The sequence below is a fragment of the Sminthopsis crassicaudata genome, chromosome 5 (assembly GCF_048593235.1).
Source record: "Sminthopsis crassicaudata isolate SCR6 chromosome 5, ASM4859323v1, whole genome shotgun sequence".
NCBI lineage: Eukaryota > Metazoa > Chordata > Mammalia > Dasyuromorphia > Dasyuridae > Sminthopsis > Sminthopsis crassicaudata.
In genome coordinates, this window is record NC_133621.1 from 276,705,349 (window position 1) to 276,724,227 (window position 18,879).

General features: G+C 33.1%; 1 protein-coding gene across 11 annotated transcripts in view; it reads right to left on the minus strand.

The window, feature by feature from the left end:
- Positions 1–5,020: 5,020 nt before the first annotated feature.
- The window catches only part of DCN (decorin), a 114,492-nt gene continuing 100,633 nt past the window's right edge, over positions 5,021–18,879 (minus strand). For 9 of the 11 annotated variants that reach the window (XM_074271146.1, XM_074271148.1, XM_074271149.1 and 6 more), the window contains 5 exons: positions 18,305–18,518; positions 16,659–16,772; positions 13,662–13,755; positions 9,637–9,775; positions 5,021–5,888 (listed from right to left, as the gene is read on the minus strand). In XM_074271146.1, the coding sequence (XP_074127247.1) occupies positions 5,694–5,888; positions 9,637–9,775; positions 13,662–13,755; positions 16,659–16,772; positions 18,305–18,518 (756 nt within the window). In that variant the 3' untranslated portion in view covers positions 5,021–5,693. Of the gene's footprint in view, positions 5,889–9,636; positions 9,819–13,626; positions 13,756–16,658; positions 16,773–18,304; positions 18,519–18,879 lie in introns of all 11 variants that reach the window. The other 2 variants (XR_012482759.1, XR_012482760.1) reach the window with 2 other exon arrangements.

An 18,879-nucleotide genomic window follows, 5' to 3' on the forward strand; every position in this document is an offset into this window, starting at 1 on the left:
TGGTATATGAATGTTATGGAATATTATTGTTCTGTGAGAAATGATCAGCAGACTGGGTTTGTATCCCAAAGAGATCTTAAAGAAGGGAAAGGGACCTGTATATGCAGGAATGTTTGTGGCAGCCCTCTTTGTAGTGGCCAGAAACTGGAAACTGAGTGGATGCCCATCAATTGGAGATTGGCTGAATAAATCGTGGTATATGAATGTTATGGAATATTATTGTTCTGTAAGAAATGACCAACAGAATGATTTCAGAAAGGCCTGGAGAGACTTACATGAACTGATGCTGAGTGAAATGAGCAGGACCAGGAGATCGTTGTATACTTGAACAACAATACTATATGATGATCAATTCTGATGGACGTGGCCATTTTCAACAATGAGATGAACCAAATCAGTTCCAATAGAGCAATAATGAACTGAACCAGCTACACCCAGTGAAAGAACTCTGGGAGATGAGTATGAACCACTACATAGAATTCTCAGTCCCTCTGTTTTTGTCCACCTGCATTTTGGATTTCCTTCACAGGCTAAATGTACACTATTTCAAAGTCCAATTCTTTTTGTACAGCAAAACAACTGTTTGGTTATATATATATACATATATATACACATATATATACATATATATACACATATATATACATATATACACATATATATGTGTATATATATATATAGAGAGAGAGAGATATCTCGATAGATATAGATAGATAGATAGATAGATAGATAGATAGATAGATAGATATTGTATTTAATTTATACTCTAACATATTTAACATGTATTGGTCGACCTGCCATCTGGGGGGGGGAAGGAGGGGAAAAATTGGAACAAAGGGTTTGGCAATTGTCAATGTTGTAAAATTACCCATGCATATATCTGGTAAATAAAAACTATTAAAAAAAAAAAAAGAAATGATCAGCAGAATAATTTCAGAAAGGCCTAGAGAGGTTTACATGAACTGATGCTGAGTGAAGTGAGCAGAACCAGGAGATCATTGTACATGACAACAAGAAGATAATGTGATGATCAACTCTGATGGACGTGACTCTTTCCAAAAATGAGGTGATTCAAGGAAGTTCCAATAGACTTGTGATGTAGAGCCATTTGCATCCAGAAAAAAGACTATGAGGATTGAATGTAGATCACAACATAGTATTTTTACCTTTAAAAATTCATTCATATAAAATTTTCTTCTTTTTAAAAAGACAATATCACAATATTTTTTAAAAGGATTACTTTGGCAAATAAAAAGCTATTAGCATTTTCATGTCATTTGTTAAAATTATAGAATTTATGACATTTCAATCGATTGATAAACATTTATTAAGCCCCTAATGGATGTCTAGTACTGTGCTAAGCCCCAGAGATATAAAACAAAAAAGGCAAACTACTCTCAAAAAACTTACAATTTAATGGGAGAGATAATATTCAAACATATATAGACAGAGAGAGAAGAGAGACAAAGAGGGAGATACAGGCAGAGACAGAGAAGTTTAGTTATATATAATATTTATAATATGTATATATGCATATCAACATACACATATTTATACAAAATACCTATGTATACACACATATACATATATATATATATATATATATATATATATATATATATATATATATATATATATATATATATATGTCAAGCTGAGTGTGTGAGAGTAAGTGTGTGTGTGAGTGTTAACAGATGGAAGGCACTAGAATTAAGAATGTTGGGAAACACTTTGTGTAGAAATAGAATTTTGGCTTGACTTAAAGGACGCCAAGGAAGTCATTAGGTGGAATTCAGTGGGGAGAACATTCCAGGTATGGAGCCAGACATCTATTAATTAATACTCCAACAGTCCCTGAATATCAAGACATTTTCTCTGGGCAGTTCATTTTGTTTTATCTTGCTTCAGGGCTCAACTCAATTCAGACTTCATCTTCTGTGAAAAGCCTTACTGGATCATGGTTTTCCCTCCTTCCTTCTTCCCTCTGACCCCAACAAAACTTATTTAATTTCACCATCTCCTAAAATTGTCTTTATTCTCTTTCACCTCACATATCCAATTGAACCTACTTCCAACCCATTTTTTGGATCTTTGTTCTACTCACATGGCCACAAGTGCAATAGTTCAGGGTCTCATCACCTCTTTCATTTGTATTGCTGCAATATATTTCTTAATAATGTCTCTACTTCTGGTTTACTTACTAAAAATAAAGTAAAACCCTTTTCCCCTTAAATTCTAAACTCTAACAAGAAAAAAAATCTATATGATTTTTCTAGGCATCTATTGTTCCTTTGTTCTGATTCCTGTAAATGCTTTATATCACAAACATGATACATTAATGTCAAATAGCAGCAGCAATTAGAAGAGTGCATATACATTTACACTCTTAGTCCCAAAGTAAATTTGAGTAGCTTGGTATTTGAGAAATATTATCAGAGGATCAGGAGATCATAGATTTGGAGATTGGAGTGCTTTAGTGAGAAAAATTTGGAGTGTAGAGAGACTAATATTGGAGAGGTTGCAATAATTCAAAAAAAGAAAATTAAAGTAGAATAAAGATTTGGGTTAAATCATTAATTAAAGTTTTCATTAATTAATGATTTATGAAACATTAATAGAAATTCACAATTTACCAGAAAGGTAATTTATTCATTTTATAGTTGGGAACACTAAAGAATTTATAGCGTTAGACCAGGAATTTGAATCAAAGTAGCTTTTGGTACCCTCTTGTATATCTCATTACCTTCATCATTAAGTTTGAACTCACCTGTCTGGGTACCATATATGTATGGGTGTATTTTTAAAGGAAAAGTATACCTTCTAATATGAGGAGATTGGATTATTTTGTAACTGCTCTTCTCACAATACCTTCTCTTTAAATATACTTTTACAAAGTTAACTGATAACAATTGGCTGATTGATATTGGAGAGAATATCAGATAAGGGCTTGATGAAGAATAGTACAGAAACTTGAAAGGAAAATAAATCAACCAGTCTCTAGGGACCAAGATTTATAGTGAGAATGCAAATGAGAGCAAGAGTCCATAAGGGAGTGTTATATTCACAACACGTGGATGTGGTATTCAAAGTCTAACATATCTTTGTCCTCTCTTTTGAGAAAATGAACACACACACACAAATACACACACATGCACAAAAAACACACTGAAGAATGAAAGATATATTTTACTTTACAACCAGTACTGAATAATCCTATTTTAATATTAAAATGCTTATGAATGAACTCAAACTATCATTGTGGATTTTTACTTAGAGAAATATATTTTATATGTAGAAATTTGCCTTTCCCAAAATGAAGGGAAGAATATTCTCATTTTCTTATTGAATGAATATAATAAAAACATGTTTGTTTTGATGACTTTATTAAAACTCTCACTATATAAATAAGAGTATGGACTTAGTGGAAATAATAAAAAGAAAAAGGGATATGATTAAAAGAGGAAAGAAATAAACATATATTAGGCACCTACTATGTGCCAGTCACTACTAAATATTTAATGACTGTTATTTGTTATCTCACAACAACATTGGGAAAGAAATATTTTATTATTCCCATTTTTCATAAAATAAAAAGAAAGAAAAAGGATAAGTGCCTTAATTTGTGTCACATAGCTACAAGCATTTGAGACTAGATTCAAACACAAGTGTACAGTCATCCAATTTTCTTGGACCTTAGTTGTTTTTTTTTCCCCTTATCTCTAAAATAGAGGGAGCTTTCCCAGTTGTAGAGCTAAGATCCCAGAACTTAAATGCAGGAGATAAGGAGTTGGAGTTTCTGCTACTTCACTAACAAGCTGTACAACCTTTAACAATTACAATTCCCCTTTAGGCACTCATTTTCTGAAGCAGCATAGCATAATTAATAAGGTATTAGATTTGAAGTAATAAAGACATTACTTGTTATATTTTTTGTGTTTCAGTTTCTGCATCTGCAAAATGAATGAGTTGAAATCTATTGTCTTTAAAATCCCTCTCATTTCTATATCTATGGTATTATATTTCCTTCATTTGAAAGAGAAGGGAAGATGAATATGGGCAATCTGCTGTACATGTTCTTTGATCCAGCAATATCACTAATAGGTTCATATCCTGAACAAATTATAAAATAGAAAATACAAATACAAAAAATATTTGTAGCAACTCTTTTGACAAGTACTTAGGCAAAAAAAAAACTACTAACCTCAAGTATAATGTGATTTCTGATTTGAAAAATTATTGAAGAATTAGGATGGGCTTCCTATAGGGAACTGACTCAAGCTGAGCTATGAAAAGAGCTAGGGGACCTAAGAGGTGGAGAGAGTGCATTCCAGCCATGATGCAAAGATGTAGAGATGGGATATGTCATGTACTAAGAATAGGAACAACTACAACACATATAGACTACATAAGTGAGGATAATAAGCTTGGAACTGAATGATGGAGACCAATAATGAAGGTATCAGATCCATCAAAAACACATTTAGATGAACAATATACTCTTAAGACTATGCTAGGTGCTTGAATGGGGTATAAATATAAAAAATGAAGCAGTTCTTGCTATCAAGGAGCCTATGGAGGTGGCAGATGGTGAATGGGAGGTGATGCAAAATGTTCTGTTGTTCAGTTGTTTTTCAGTCAAGTTAGACAAATCATGACCCATTTTTGTTTTGTTTTATTTTGTTTTGTTTTTGGCAAATATATTAGAGTGGTTTGCATTTCCTCTCCAATTATCTATGTGTATAGTTATAATTATATGAAACCATTTTGGAAGCTTGGGGATGCAAAAGACAAAAGTATTTATTCTAAGTATAGAAGACAGATTTGATACTCTTGACACTTGGATATGAAAGTATTATTCTTTCCATTGTACCAATTCTCTACATGGAATTAACCAATAATATGGATTCTATTGTGCATTGTACCTTTAAAAAGCTCTAAGCTCATTCATCAATTATATGTTGCATCAATTATATGTTACCCATCCATCCAGAGTATAAAAAGTAGAAGACACAGATTAAAATGCCTGGAACTTGAATTGATTTATTATTTTGGTAGCCAAAGTGAGTTGTGCTTTCTTTAAAAATTCTATTCAGGGAAGGTTTGTAAACCAACACTTAAAAAATGTAAATATGAATACATTATGATTTTTTGTGTGCCAAAACAATAATGATAGCGCTTTTTACATAGCCTATGTAAATAGATACATTCACAATTATGCTTACAATATGATAGTGGATATTAATTAGTAAACCTCCAGGGTTTGAATCAAAGCCAAAGACAATGATAGCTTCAGAAATTAGAAAAAAAAAAAGAAAAGAAAAAAGAAAAACAAAAATTCCCTTTTAAACTCAATCCGTTCTCAAGATTTCAAAATTAAAGTTTAATGATCAAATGTTAGACAAATGTCTAGTCCAAATCTCAATATACAACAATTTATGGAAATTGGGAGAAATTCAAAAGATATTTTAGAAATTAGTCTGAACATTGCAGGCAAAATATTATTATTTTTAAATTGTGGTAGGCAATTATTTCAACTGCATATTTGGTCTAAATGCATAGTGAATTAATTGTAAAGGGAAAGTTCACTTGACAATTAGGTTTTCACTATCTAGCTTTATACTAACAGGCCTTTGCCACATTATTTTTAGCTGTTACACAATTGAACCCTCTCTTTCCTTACACTCTTTTTAGATCTATTTATAATTCCCCAGCTGGATGGCAGAGCGTTCATAGACACAACGGAAAGTGGAGGGCTGGATTTCCCAGTACCGTACTGGGTTGCTGAAGAGGCTTACGCCTGAGTAAGAAGCCTTTTTGGTATTGTAGCCGGGAGGGCAGAAGTCATTGGTTCCCACTGTGGAAATGTTATTATTGTGGAGGTAGACCACCTGTAACAGAGAATTATGGGAAATGGGTAAACAATCTAAAAATTCATTCAAAGTAACAAATTTGTTTTAAAACAACTTTCTTTTGTAAAATTAAAACAGTAAATAATTTTCTTTAAAAAGAAATTGATTAATACTTAATGTGCAACAAGAAAATGGTATTTACACACATATATTGTATCTAGGTTATATTGTAATACATGTAAAATATATGGGATTGCCTGTCATCAAGGGGAGGGAGTAGAGGGAGGGAGGGGATAATTTGAAAAAATGAATACAAGGGATAATGTTATAAAAAAAATTACTCATGCATATATACTGTCAAAAATTTATAAATAAAAATTTTAAAAAAGAAATAAAAAATAAAAAGAAATTGATTTTACTCAATATATCCTTTTTGCCTGGTTTTTCATTCATGTCATTTGAATAAGTTGCTATTTCACAAAGGAAAAGTCAAGGATTATTTTAGAGAAGTCAGAATAAAGACAGTTTCTGTTTATAACATCTCTACATTGACAGTGCTTTACACATAATAAGGCTCTAATAAGTGTCTTTTTTATTCACTCAAAAAAACAGGTTAGTAATAAAAGATAAGTTTGGACCACTTAAAGTTAAAGCAACTTTAATTGTCCAACAGAGGAATTTATGTTTTATCCTATGGGCAACAGGGAGCAATTGCAGCTTCTTGAGCAGTTGAGTGACTGCTTTTCCCATTAAACAATATGTAGGTTACAATCCACAATACGTGGAAACAATCATAAGTTCTGATTTTTTTTTTATATTTAAGTACTAGATAAAGACCATGGATTATATTAATGAGTTAAGAACTGATGTATGTAAACTGCTGCTTAACATTTACATTAGTCATTATTGAATACTGTGAAATTTTTATCAGCAACAGTCACAGTCAACCATATGGTGTAAGGGTGGGTGGTAAAGCATCATTATATAACAAAGAAGAAAAAAGAAAATGTACATAATATAAAGAATCAAAAAGTCTTTCAGTTTCCGACAAAAAAATTGCTCTGAATAACAAGGTTGGGATAAATATAATTTGCAGTCAGAAAGACCTGTGTTCAAATCCTGTCTCACATACTAGCTATGTAACTCTAGCTTCTGTTTTCTTATACTGCTGTTGTGGGAAGCAAAACAAAACAAAACAAATATATATATATTTAATATGTTTTATATGCAAAGCTAATAGATTATAATAAATATAAATTAAAAATTTATATAATATAAGGATATATATATTAAACTTTTCAAACCTTAAGGCATGTAATTAAGTAGTTGCTTTTATTATTATAACAATAAAGTTTCAACATATTACTAATGAAAAAATATGATAACACATTTATTTAGGGTTCTAAGATTTTCAAAGTACTTTAAAGATACTATCTCATTTCATCCTCTTGACAGCCCTGTGAGGAAAGTGCTATTATTCTCTAAACTTAATAGATGAGGAAATTGAGATTCTGAACCCAAGTTTGAGACAGAGAAGTTGAAGTTTTGGCTCTGAGATAGTTTATCTTAACGTAAAATATAAAACCATGCAATCTGTTTATTCTTTTTGGAACATTTCACTCTAAAGTTAGGTAATGTTTCACAGAATAATGTTTATTTTAGTTTCAGACTTTTTTCTTTTTCCTTTGAAAATTCTTGTTTTTACATCCTCCTCCCCTTATGTCTGGGGGAGAAGAAAAAACAAACATAGTCATGTGAGATTGATCAATAACAATAATATATCTGGAAATATAAATGATATTTTATCCAATTTTGTGGTTAAACAAATAACTTTACACTCACTATCTCATTCATTGGTTGGAAACTTGGAGTAAAGCAATGTTAAAATGACCAAAACCCCAAAAAGAACTTTAAAAAATGTTGGTCCAACCAGGAGGACTTGTTTCAACTTTAATATGGAAACAAGTATGTCCAACCACACAGCTGTCTCAAGAGGGAACATGGAACGATGATCAGAAAGACATGGATTCAAATCCTGCCTCAAATACTTTTTAGCTGTGTGACCCTGGAAAAGTCACTTCATATTTTTGTGATTAGTCCCTTCTATCTCTATACCTATGATGTTTTGATGTATGTGATATGATTGTTTCTTGGACTCCACTGAAGTTGCAAAGGATAGTTTTATAATAAGGTTTCAATTTTTAGGCAGTCTGAGGGCATAGACTCTAAGACAGAAATGTTCTAATGAGTAACTGATTACTAAAATGAATTTATGCTACTTTAAAAGCTAAAACCTAAATTTAGACTTTATGATAAATTTGCATAATAGAAAACAATTTTTACTGGACCATTTGTAAATCTCTTTGCACATAATGTTTTCTAAGATCATAGACCTTAGAAAAATAGGTTAAGAGCTGAAAGAAATTGAGAGATCATACAGTACAACTTTGACATTTTACTTTTAATTATTCCATTCTGATTTTTGAGAAGCATGATTCCCATTCAATGTTAGAAACATAGTGTTGAGAATAAACTGGTTTTCTAATCAGTCTTCCAGTTACAACTGTGATCATAGACTTAGAACTGAAACTTTCAGGTCATCTAGACTAAATCCCTCATTTTACAATTGTGGAAACTGAGGCCCAAGGAAGGGAATTCAAGGTCATATGAATAATGTGACAAAACCAGCATTGTCTATCAAATTCCTTAACTCCAAATCCAGTTCACATTTCACTTCATTTGTTTTACTCTGTTCCAACACCACTGAACCACTTAGGTTGTATCTTCCCATATTTTTTGACATGTACAACTTGATAATTTACAGTAATGAAGTTAGTTATTTTATTCTGTTCATGTTAGTCTCCTTCTAAATCAGCTATTTGCTTCATAGCTGTCAAATGCTGGAAAAGATAAAAAGTATTCATTTGATAATATGTTCCAGGTTCATTTATGTCATTAGTGACCTGACTTTTCACTTAAAATTAACTACAGTTCATGAGCTTTCAGAGATGTATTTAGAGCCTACTCAAACTGGCTAATGTGAACTACTTGTTACTAGTCCCTACTTTCTAGGCCTTTTGTGAACATCATGACAACGAAATACTTGTAAATACTTGTAAAGCACTTAGCATAGTGCCTCACCAAAAAAACAAACAAACAAACAAAAAAACTTAATAAATGCTTATTTAAAAAAAAATCATTTTGAGCACCTAATACTCCTGAAAATGGCAAATGCTGCAAATCAAGATTTAATTTATTGTTTTGTTGATGTCTAGACACAAGAAGGTAATGGAAGAAATGTTAAGAATACCGATTAAATGTAAATGATGTCATGTTCAAGATTTGTTACTTAGAAGATTTTTAATATACTTTTTGTTAATTATGATATGTTTTATGTTATATGTATATGTGGTTCAGACCTACAAAACCAGTGATTTTATTAATAGGAATAAATCTTACTGATACTCACTGGCAACTTCTGGGTAATTTATGACCTTAAAGGATAACCCAGAACATAAAATGTAATGAAACTTTTCCATTGTCACATAACACGGATGTCTCAGAGAGAGTCAGAACTTGAATAAAGGTATTCTTTGATTCCAAAGTTAGCTCACTGTACAAATCTTTTTTTTAAATTTCTGTTCAAAATACCTTATACCAAAAAAAAAGAATTAAATTCCTTTAACTACAAGGATTGTACATTTAACCTTTGTCTTTTACAATGCTTTAATAAGGAAATTTATCTGCAACTACACTATACACCTGAGTCCAGGTGTAACCAAATTACCTGAATATATTTATGCTCTGCCAGGCCTCCAGGCACTTTGAGGAGCTTGTTGTTGTCCAAGTGAAGCTCTCTCAGGCGGGGTGTATTGGCCAGAGATCCATTGTCCACTCCTGAAATGCTGTTGAAACTAAGACCCAATCTGCAAGAGAAAATGATAGTGAATGAATAATAGACTCCAGTGCCTTTATCCTAGTTATAGCTTGCTCAAATTTGTGTGGATGAAAAGAATAGTTCTATTAAAAATATAATACAATTGGTAAATAACTCAAGAAATATCTCATTATTTCATTTGTTGCTTCTATCTCTGTAAAACAGCGTGATATATTTACTTTAGCATTATTTCCAGAGGAGGAAAAATGAGAGCCAATGTTCCAATATAGCAAGAATTAGGAGAGTGAGCATACTGTGCAAAGGACAATCTTCATGGAACTTCATCTATTTACAGAAAGTCTTTTATTTTTCTTTCCTAATGCTTTTTTAGTGTCTAAAACAAAGTCCCTCCCCTCTTTTGATTCCACTTCCAATCCAAGAAGGGATTTTCAATCTATTGCTATTTTCAATGAATATATCTTTAAATGCATAAAATAAAGTACATAGGATTACAAAGGATTAGAATAAAGAAGGATTTTTTTTCTCATCCAATTTCAAAGATCTCAAATATTTTTGCAGACTTTACTACTGTTCATGGATCATAAATTAACAAGCCCTAATGGGATATAAAGTGGGGTGATGGTTAAAAAACTGTGAATTTTTTAGCCCAGAAGACCTGAGATCAAATTCTAGCTCTGCTCTTTGGGTTGCTTGATTTTAGACATATGACTCCCCTGCAATTCCCTCATCAGTAAAATATGAGCCAATTCAACTCTGAACCTTATAATGTATGTGTCTGATTTTCCCTAAGAAAAGCATATCTCTTGCTTCTTCAGCACATTGCTTACTTCTGCCATTCCTCATGCTTTACTTCAATGTAATCCCACTTTCCTGTTCCTTAGTTGCCTTTTTCATCAAAAACTAATTTTTGAATAGATGATCTCAGAGGTCTCTTCTAATTCTAGGAGTGTGAGATCCCTGTGCCTCAGTTTCCTTATTTAGAAATTTTGGGAGTTGGAATAATGGAGACAGAGGTGTAAATTTCTCAATTGTCCTCTCTGAGGCTCTGTGTAAGATGAAAGAGTAATATCTTATCTCACATATCTTTGAATTCTAGAGCAATAAATTCTCTCTGCCTCAGTTTCCTTATTTCTAAAGTATGGAGGCGTGATGGCTTAAATGGCTTCCAATGTCCCTTCTATCTCTAAATGAAGAGTTCTTAATCATTTTACATCCTATTACAGTATAATCTCCTTGAACGTATGGACTATCTTTTGCCTTCTTTTGTATCCCCAGAAATTAGCACACTACCTAGAACGTAGTTGGTGCTTAATAAATATTAATTGACTTTGTGTGGCTTACCCTTTTGGCAGTGTAATGAAGCCTACAAAACCCTTTTCAGAAAGAAAAAAAAAGTTTTTAAATGCACAAAATCAAATATTTAGGATCACAAAAGAAAACAATTCTATTGAAAGTTATATACATATATATATGTTATACATATATATGCATGTGAATCTATATATTCATAGACCAGCTTAATAACTCCTACTCTAGGGCTACTTGAACCCTTTATTTTACAAATTAGGAGTACCAAAATGTTGAATGCACTTGCTCTGGACCACACAATTAGGGGCAGTATTATTACAATTCAGCAAATGGCATTCAAATATCTAATTAGAAAACATGTAGGATCAAGGCATTTCTTTGAGCTCTCACCCTCCCCACTAATTTTAGTTATCCATTTCTGGCTAATTGAACATAATCAAAACTCAAGAGTAAATCTTAAAAATAAACAAAAAACCTCTATATTAAATATTTTGAGGGACAAAAACATTTATTTCTTTTGTTATTATGAACTTAACATTTAATCAAAATCAATGTTAAATTTAACTATTTTTGAAGAAGCTATAGTTATGTCATATATAATTTTACCCTGTTGGAAGCTATGGAATCTGTTATTATTTGTTCTCTTAAGGATAATTCTATGAAAACTAAATAGACTCAGTTCAACTGCCTGCTTTTTTCCACAGCTAGAGGGACCTAGTCAGCAAGGAAAAGTTAAGCGAAACAGAATGGTTCTGAAAAGTAATATTTGTGTATACTCAGAATAGTATAAGAATGAGTTTGGAGAACCAGTGCCCCTAATGGACAAGACCATCATCACAATATGTGATGAGGTATGGAGATCTACTCTTCATTAGCTACTGAGTCATTTGCTTTTTATTCTTGATACCCAAGTAGCAGAAATTTCAGATTTTACCCCACTTATCTGAAGAATGTTCCTGGAAGATTGGCACATGCTTCAAAGCTCTTTAGCTCTCTTAAGATTTATATATTGAAAAGGAAGACAGAGATAATTTTGTGTAATACACATTTTGTTCTCATTGGAGAACTTTTAGTAGAATCCTTGAAGGATCAGAGGGTAAAGACCTATCTGAATGCAATTCAAACAGGATTTTTTTGTCATTTTCCCATAATTAGTTTATTTTTATCAGATTCCAATGATATAAGAGCATTTGCCCCTCATGAAATGTCTATTGACATTTTAAATACTAGGAACTTCCCCCCCAAAGCCTTTATACTATTAATTTTTTTTACCAATTTACTAAAATAATGCTATTTTTCCCATTCTTCTTCCCTTATGGATTCTCATTCTGATTTTTCAAAAATCAGTTCCTAAGACCTTCCATTTGGGTTCAGAATGCAATAAGTCTGTAAAATGCATCACCTCACCATCTTTTTCTATGTTCTACATATATTCACCACACATTAGAGGTAGAAAAAGGCAATTAGATGGTTCGGTGGATAAAATACCAGGCTTAGAATCTGGAAGATTCATCTTTCTGATTTCAAAATCTGGTCTCAGATACATATTAGCTGTGTGAATCTGGACAGATCACTAAATCTTTTTGCCTCAGTTTCATCATTGGTAAGATGAGCAGTAGTAAAATATGTCAAACTGCTCCAGTGTTTTTTTGTTTTTTTCTTTTTCCTGAGGCTGGGGTAAAGTGACTTGCCCAGGGTCACACAGCTAGGAAGCATTAAGTGTCTGAGATCAGATTTGAACTCAGGTCCTCCTGAATTCAAGGCTGGTGCTCTACCCACTGTGCCACTTAGCTGCCCTGCTCCAGTGTTTTTGACAAGAAAACTCCAAATGGGATCACAAAGAGTCAGATGTGACTGAACAAGTCACACAAAATTATAGAAGGGAGCCATCAAATCAAACCCATGTATGGAAAAATAAATAAAAGGAATTCCCATGCAACATAATAAACAAATGTTTGAAGTGTTTTCTTTTTGGAATTAGTACATTAGAGGTTTATAAATTCATAGCTTCTTAGAGTTGGAAAAGACACGAGGGATGATATAGTCGATTTTTATAGATGGGCAAAATGAGGCCCATGGAGAATAAATGACTTTTGCAACCCTCTGAATCCTACTTGAGTACCCTTTCCCTACTTGGATACAAAATAGATTTACCCAAATGTTGATCTTTTTTTAGAAATTAATAGAATAATACATTCTTCCAATAAATAGTTTCCCCTTGCTTAGATTAAAAAAAAAACAAACAAAAAAAGATTTAAAAACTTAAAATCATAGTTCTTGAGCTGGAAAAGGCATTGGAGGTTTTCTAATTCAATCCTTTTATTTTACAGATGAGATAACTGAGGCTCAGGAAAATTAAATGTTCATAGTTTAAGAGCTGGGATTTTAATCATGATCCTTTCACTCTGAACTTTTACAATATTCTACAATATTTTAAATACTTCAAAATTTTGGGGGGAATTCACAAGTTGATATATTTATATATACACATATATAATGCATATGCATGTGTGTGCATATGTTTATATGAGTTTATATATATATTCATGTATATATATATAATATGTGCACACATTGCACTTATAAGAAATGAACAACATTATTACTTAGTCAAGCTGTTGAGTCCTTTGAGACTAGCTGCTTCGACTTTGGTGATTTTGTTGCCATCAAGATGGAGTTCAGTGAGAGAGACTGGAAGACCTGAAAAATGAAAACAGAGGATACTAAAATAGCAGATAAACATTCTAATTATAAATGGACAGACATAATGAAGAGGTTTGCTGCCAATTTTCTGAAATGTATGCTTGTCTAGAATTTACATGGAAAATATTGTAATAGATGTGGGCTTTAATCTTCCCCTCTTCATTCTCCCCTTCTCTAATTGGTGCCTTGCTGATTTGGAGCACAGCTTCTCTTCTCAGTACTTTCCCCTGGAATTGACTGTTAGTAAAATCAAGAACCTATGTTTATGGTGTCGTTGACTCTTGTCCTGGAAATTATTACAGAACTACACACACACAACAGAGACACAAGCCTGAATTGACTAATAGCCTGAGCCATGGTCGCTTGGCTCGTTGAGGTTACTCTTTGGAAAAAGAAGAAAACCACTAGAATGTTCAGTCATAGTGAGCCCATAGTTTAAGAATGATTTTTGAGGTGAATTATTGAAATTTTACAATTTTTTTACCAATTTTACAAAATGGAGAAGATTCATTGAGGAAAATAATTAATTACTAACCAGGATATGTTTCACCAATGTTGACTTTGACTGACTAAAAGGTGGAATATTTCTGAGATATGGACACATGGGAAATCAATAATTTACCCAGGATATATTAAAATTTACTATGTGCCAGGAACTGGGAACATAAACATGAAAATATCACAATGTAAGCTTGAGAGGTGGGATTGATTATGACATTCTTTATATTTATTTATACAATCCAGAACCTAACACATAATAGACACTTAATGGAGCAGCTAGTTGATATAGTGGATAGAGCACCAGCCCCGAAGTCAGGAGGACCTGAGTTCAAATCTGTCTCAGACACTTAAAACTTCCTAGCTGTGTGACTGAGCAAGTCACTTAACCGAATTGCTTCAGAAAACAAAAAAAAACAAAAAAACAAAAAACAAAAAAGATAATAAGACACTTAATAATTGCTTGTTGATTGATTGAGATATTCCTAACCTTCAGGGAGCTTATATTTTGCTATAGTCTTGGGATATGCAAAGCTCAGTAGACATAATATATGTGTATACATATACATACACACACACACACACACACACACACACGCACATATATATATATATATATATACACAAATATAAGTGTATATAATACGATATATACCTATATATGTGTACATAAATACATATCTCTTATATGTGTCTATATATATACATATATATTTTAAATAGAAAATAATATCAGGATTGATATCAGGTTTATTATTAATATCAGGATTAGGTCATGTGAAAGAGATTATATGAGAATTGAGTATCACAGAAAATTGAAGTGGTAGAGATAAATAGAGAATACCCCAAATATGAGGGACAAAGACATTGGAGGCATTAAATGAAATGTTAAAGACCAATGATTAGGCCATTTTGGTTGAAACAGAGGATGTACAAGGGAGCATCATATGTAAGGAGTATAATAGATATCAGAAATGCTTACATTAATGAGAAATTTCCTTCATAAAGAGAAATTTAGAGCCATTTATTTAAGTTACCTGCCATATATAGCTCTCATGAGAATGTTAATTTAAACATAACCAAGGATATGTCCATAAAAATAATACAATTTTGAAGGTTATTGCTTTTATTTCCTTTGCCCATCTGAAAACACTGTTCTTTCAACTCATATTGTTCCAGTTACTCTAATAATATCAGCTAGAAAGGAAATAGTTGGTAAGTTACACTACAGAAGTAACACCCTGATTGGCTCGAGCTTTTGTTTAGCCAATGTCCATAAAAGTTCAAAATTGGAAAATTGCAAGATTGCTTTGGTCTGGAAACTTTATTAAATTGCATCAACTCCTGTCAATCTGTGTGTAGCCAACGTGACCACTTGGTACCAAGATAATTTAGGAGGTTTTTGGTTGCTTCTGGAAATTCTTAATTTGCATCTAATAATACCTTTTTGCTTGAGTTTGGCAAATTCTTGGATGACTTTTGAACCCCACCGCTACTTTAATAGTTTATTTGGTTCATTTATATGGATAAATATATAAAGGAGATGCTAGTGTATACTTCCTTTCCTCCAATATTCATTTTTTTGGAGGAGGAGACCCTAAAATGCAAGTAGAATTGATAATAATCACTACAAAGAAGGATCTTATCCCACATAGTGTTTCTTTTCAAGATATTTCCAAGTTGACAAATGGGGAAAGAGATAGATACTGGATTTGTAAATAAGGAACACGGGTCAGCATCTTCTAAATTGGAATTAACTAGAATACTGATATATTAAGTGACTTTCTTCAGGTCTCATGAATAGCATGTTCAGCTGGGAGGACTTTAACCTGGATCACTATGTCTCTGAAGCCAATGGGCCATGCAGGGCAATAAAATACATACATACATATATACATATATATATATATATGTATGTATGTATATATATATGTATATATAAAGGAGGGAGTCTTCCTTATGGTGTCCCAAGAAAAGGCACTTTTTTGTTGTTGTTGTTGTTTTTTTGTCTTTATTTCTAATATATAGCACAGAGTATGGCATGAAATAGACATAGAATTAATGCTTATTGATTAAGTTTGATAGTTTTTAAGTGACCTTGAGCTGTCATGTAGGGTCTATCAAGTTGAAAAGACTTGGGTTGAGTGATGGACATTATATCTATTTATAGGAATCAACTTAAGTTCAAATATGTCTGTCACCAGGTTTGCTCTTGGAGACCAGCCCATAATTTATTATTGCTTATCTTTTTTTTTTTTCTTAAATTTATCAAGGGTTGAGATCTTTATCACTGGAAGTAAGACCAGACTCACTGAACTTACAAATCCTTCTATTATCAGAGATCTCACAAATTATACAATTCTCAAAACATTCTAGTCAATTATCCCCTTTGAAATTCTTACCTCGAGGGATAGAAGTTATATTTGTATCTGAAATTCTGATATAGGAGAGTTTCTTCATTCCACCAAAGGTGCCAGGATCTATTCCTGTACTCTTGAGAGGGTTGGTGCCCAGTTCTGTGAAAATAATACAGAAGATTTTGGTAGGTGTTTTGTGGATATTAAATGGCAAACTTCCTATATTTCAAAATCCCAAGGAGAAGGAACTCAAAATTCCTCTCACCAATTTCTAGTTGACCAAAACAAATGAGAGACTTAGAAAGTTGCCAGTTGTTTCTCCTCCTCCCTGGAGTAGTCAAATAAAAGAACTGGAATTCTCTGCACTTGGCAATCCATGCTCATGGACCTCCCAGGAAATTCTCTAAGGCTTTGCCCACAGGAGGCAAGTGTTGTCCAAGCACACCTTATGGTACGGCCAAATGGAATTAACATTTGTATAATTTGGCAGCTTTCCCACGATGTTAGAGTTTACAATCTCATTAACAATTTGGGAAATGAGTATTAAAGGCCATTAAAATAATATAAGGCTTCTTAGAAATTGACTCGAAGATTAACCAGGGCTAAGAAAGGGGAATTTGCTCAAAAAGCCCCCTATGCCATAGCCAAGGAGGCAGCTTTAAGCAAATAGCTAACACAAGAATTTTATAGTGCTCCAAATCAGCCCCATGTTAAACAAATAATGTCACCTCTGCATATGATCGAATTCCTTTCTCAGATGTTGCTGAAATATAGCCTTGACCTCAGAATTTCTCCAACTCAGATTCCCATGAAAACAGAAAAGAAAAAAAAATTGTTCCCATTTTCTTTCCCTGAGGACTGACTAATTTTTGGAAGCCCACAGATCAATGGATCATAGCTCTTTTTCATGTTTCTAGCCTATGTTCAGAAATAGCATAAAGGAGAGGATGGTGGCTACAGAATCACAGACTGGGTATAAGCACTGTCTCTTGCTAATGACTTCTCCTACGAGAGCAGCTCACTTCCCATCACTGGACTTGTTTTTCTCAGATGTAAAATGAACCAATGAAATCAAATGGTCCTTTTTAATCTCTCTCTCTCTCTCTCTCTCTCTCTCTCTCTCTCTCTCTCTCTCTCTCTCTCTCTCTCTCTCTCCTCTATCTCCTTTCTCTGTCTCTGTTCCTTTCTTGTTCTAATTCTGTCTCTCTGTGTGTATGCTTTTCTCTGTCTGACTCTCTGTCTCTCTTTTTCCTCTTTGTTTCAATCTCTGTTCCTGTTTGTCTCTCTATCTCTATCATTATCTCTATGTCTCTCTCCCTTCTTCCTATATAGTACATCAGAATTTACAAAGCATTTTCTTTGAAGAAAGCAATGCAAATATTACCCCTAGTTTCCAGGTAAAGAAACCAAGACTCTCCTTGAGGAAGCAATTTGATTGCCACCACATGGCCAGAATAATTGTCAGAACCAGAATCTAAAATCACAGATACTTTGACTCCAACCACCTAGTCTCTACACAAAGTCCCTAATATAGTTTCTCATGTTATGCTTAGTGAGCTGAGAGAAGCCCAGTTCCACAGGATTCAGGGGTCCCAGAAATCACATAGACCACTATCCACCATCCTAAACATTTCACAGATAAGGATGCTGAAGGGAGAGAGGCTGGGTTACAGTAACTGTATCTCCAGTACCTATAACGATCATCTGGTTGAGCCCATTGAAGACAGCTGGCTTCAGTTTGGTGATCTCATTCTCATGGGCCCGCAGCTCCTGGAGACTCTTGGGCATGTTGATGGGCAATTCCTTTAGCTGATTCTTGGACAGGTACAGTCTCTCCAGTTTTCCCAGAGGAGCAAAGGCTCCAGGGCTGATTTTGCTGATTTTGTTATTAACCAAAATCAAAGCCTGTAAAAAAAAAATTCAATGTCATCTCCAAGGTTACCACACCCCCTTGAGCATTAATGTAGTTTATTTTGTTCAATTCCACAAGCATTTATCAAGTGCTTATTACCAATAAGTACCAGGTAAGAGGTTATTGTTGTTGTTGAGTTGTTTCATTATGTCCAACTCTCCATAATTTGATTAGGGGTTTTCTTGGCAAAGTTTAGTTTACTATTGCCTTCTCCAATTCATTTTAAAGAAGAAAAAACAGGCAAAAAGGGTTAAGTGATTTGCTCTGGATCACACATCTAATAAGCTATCTGAGGATGGATTTGAACTCAAATTCTCCTGACTTAGAGCCACAGTGCTCTATCTGCTGTGACAG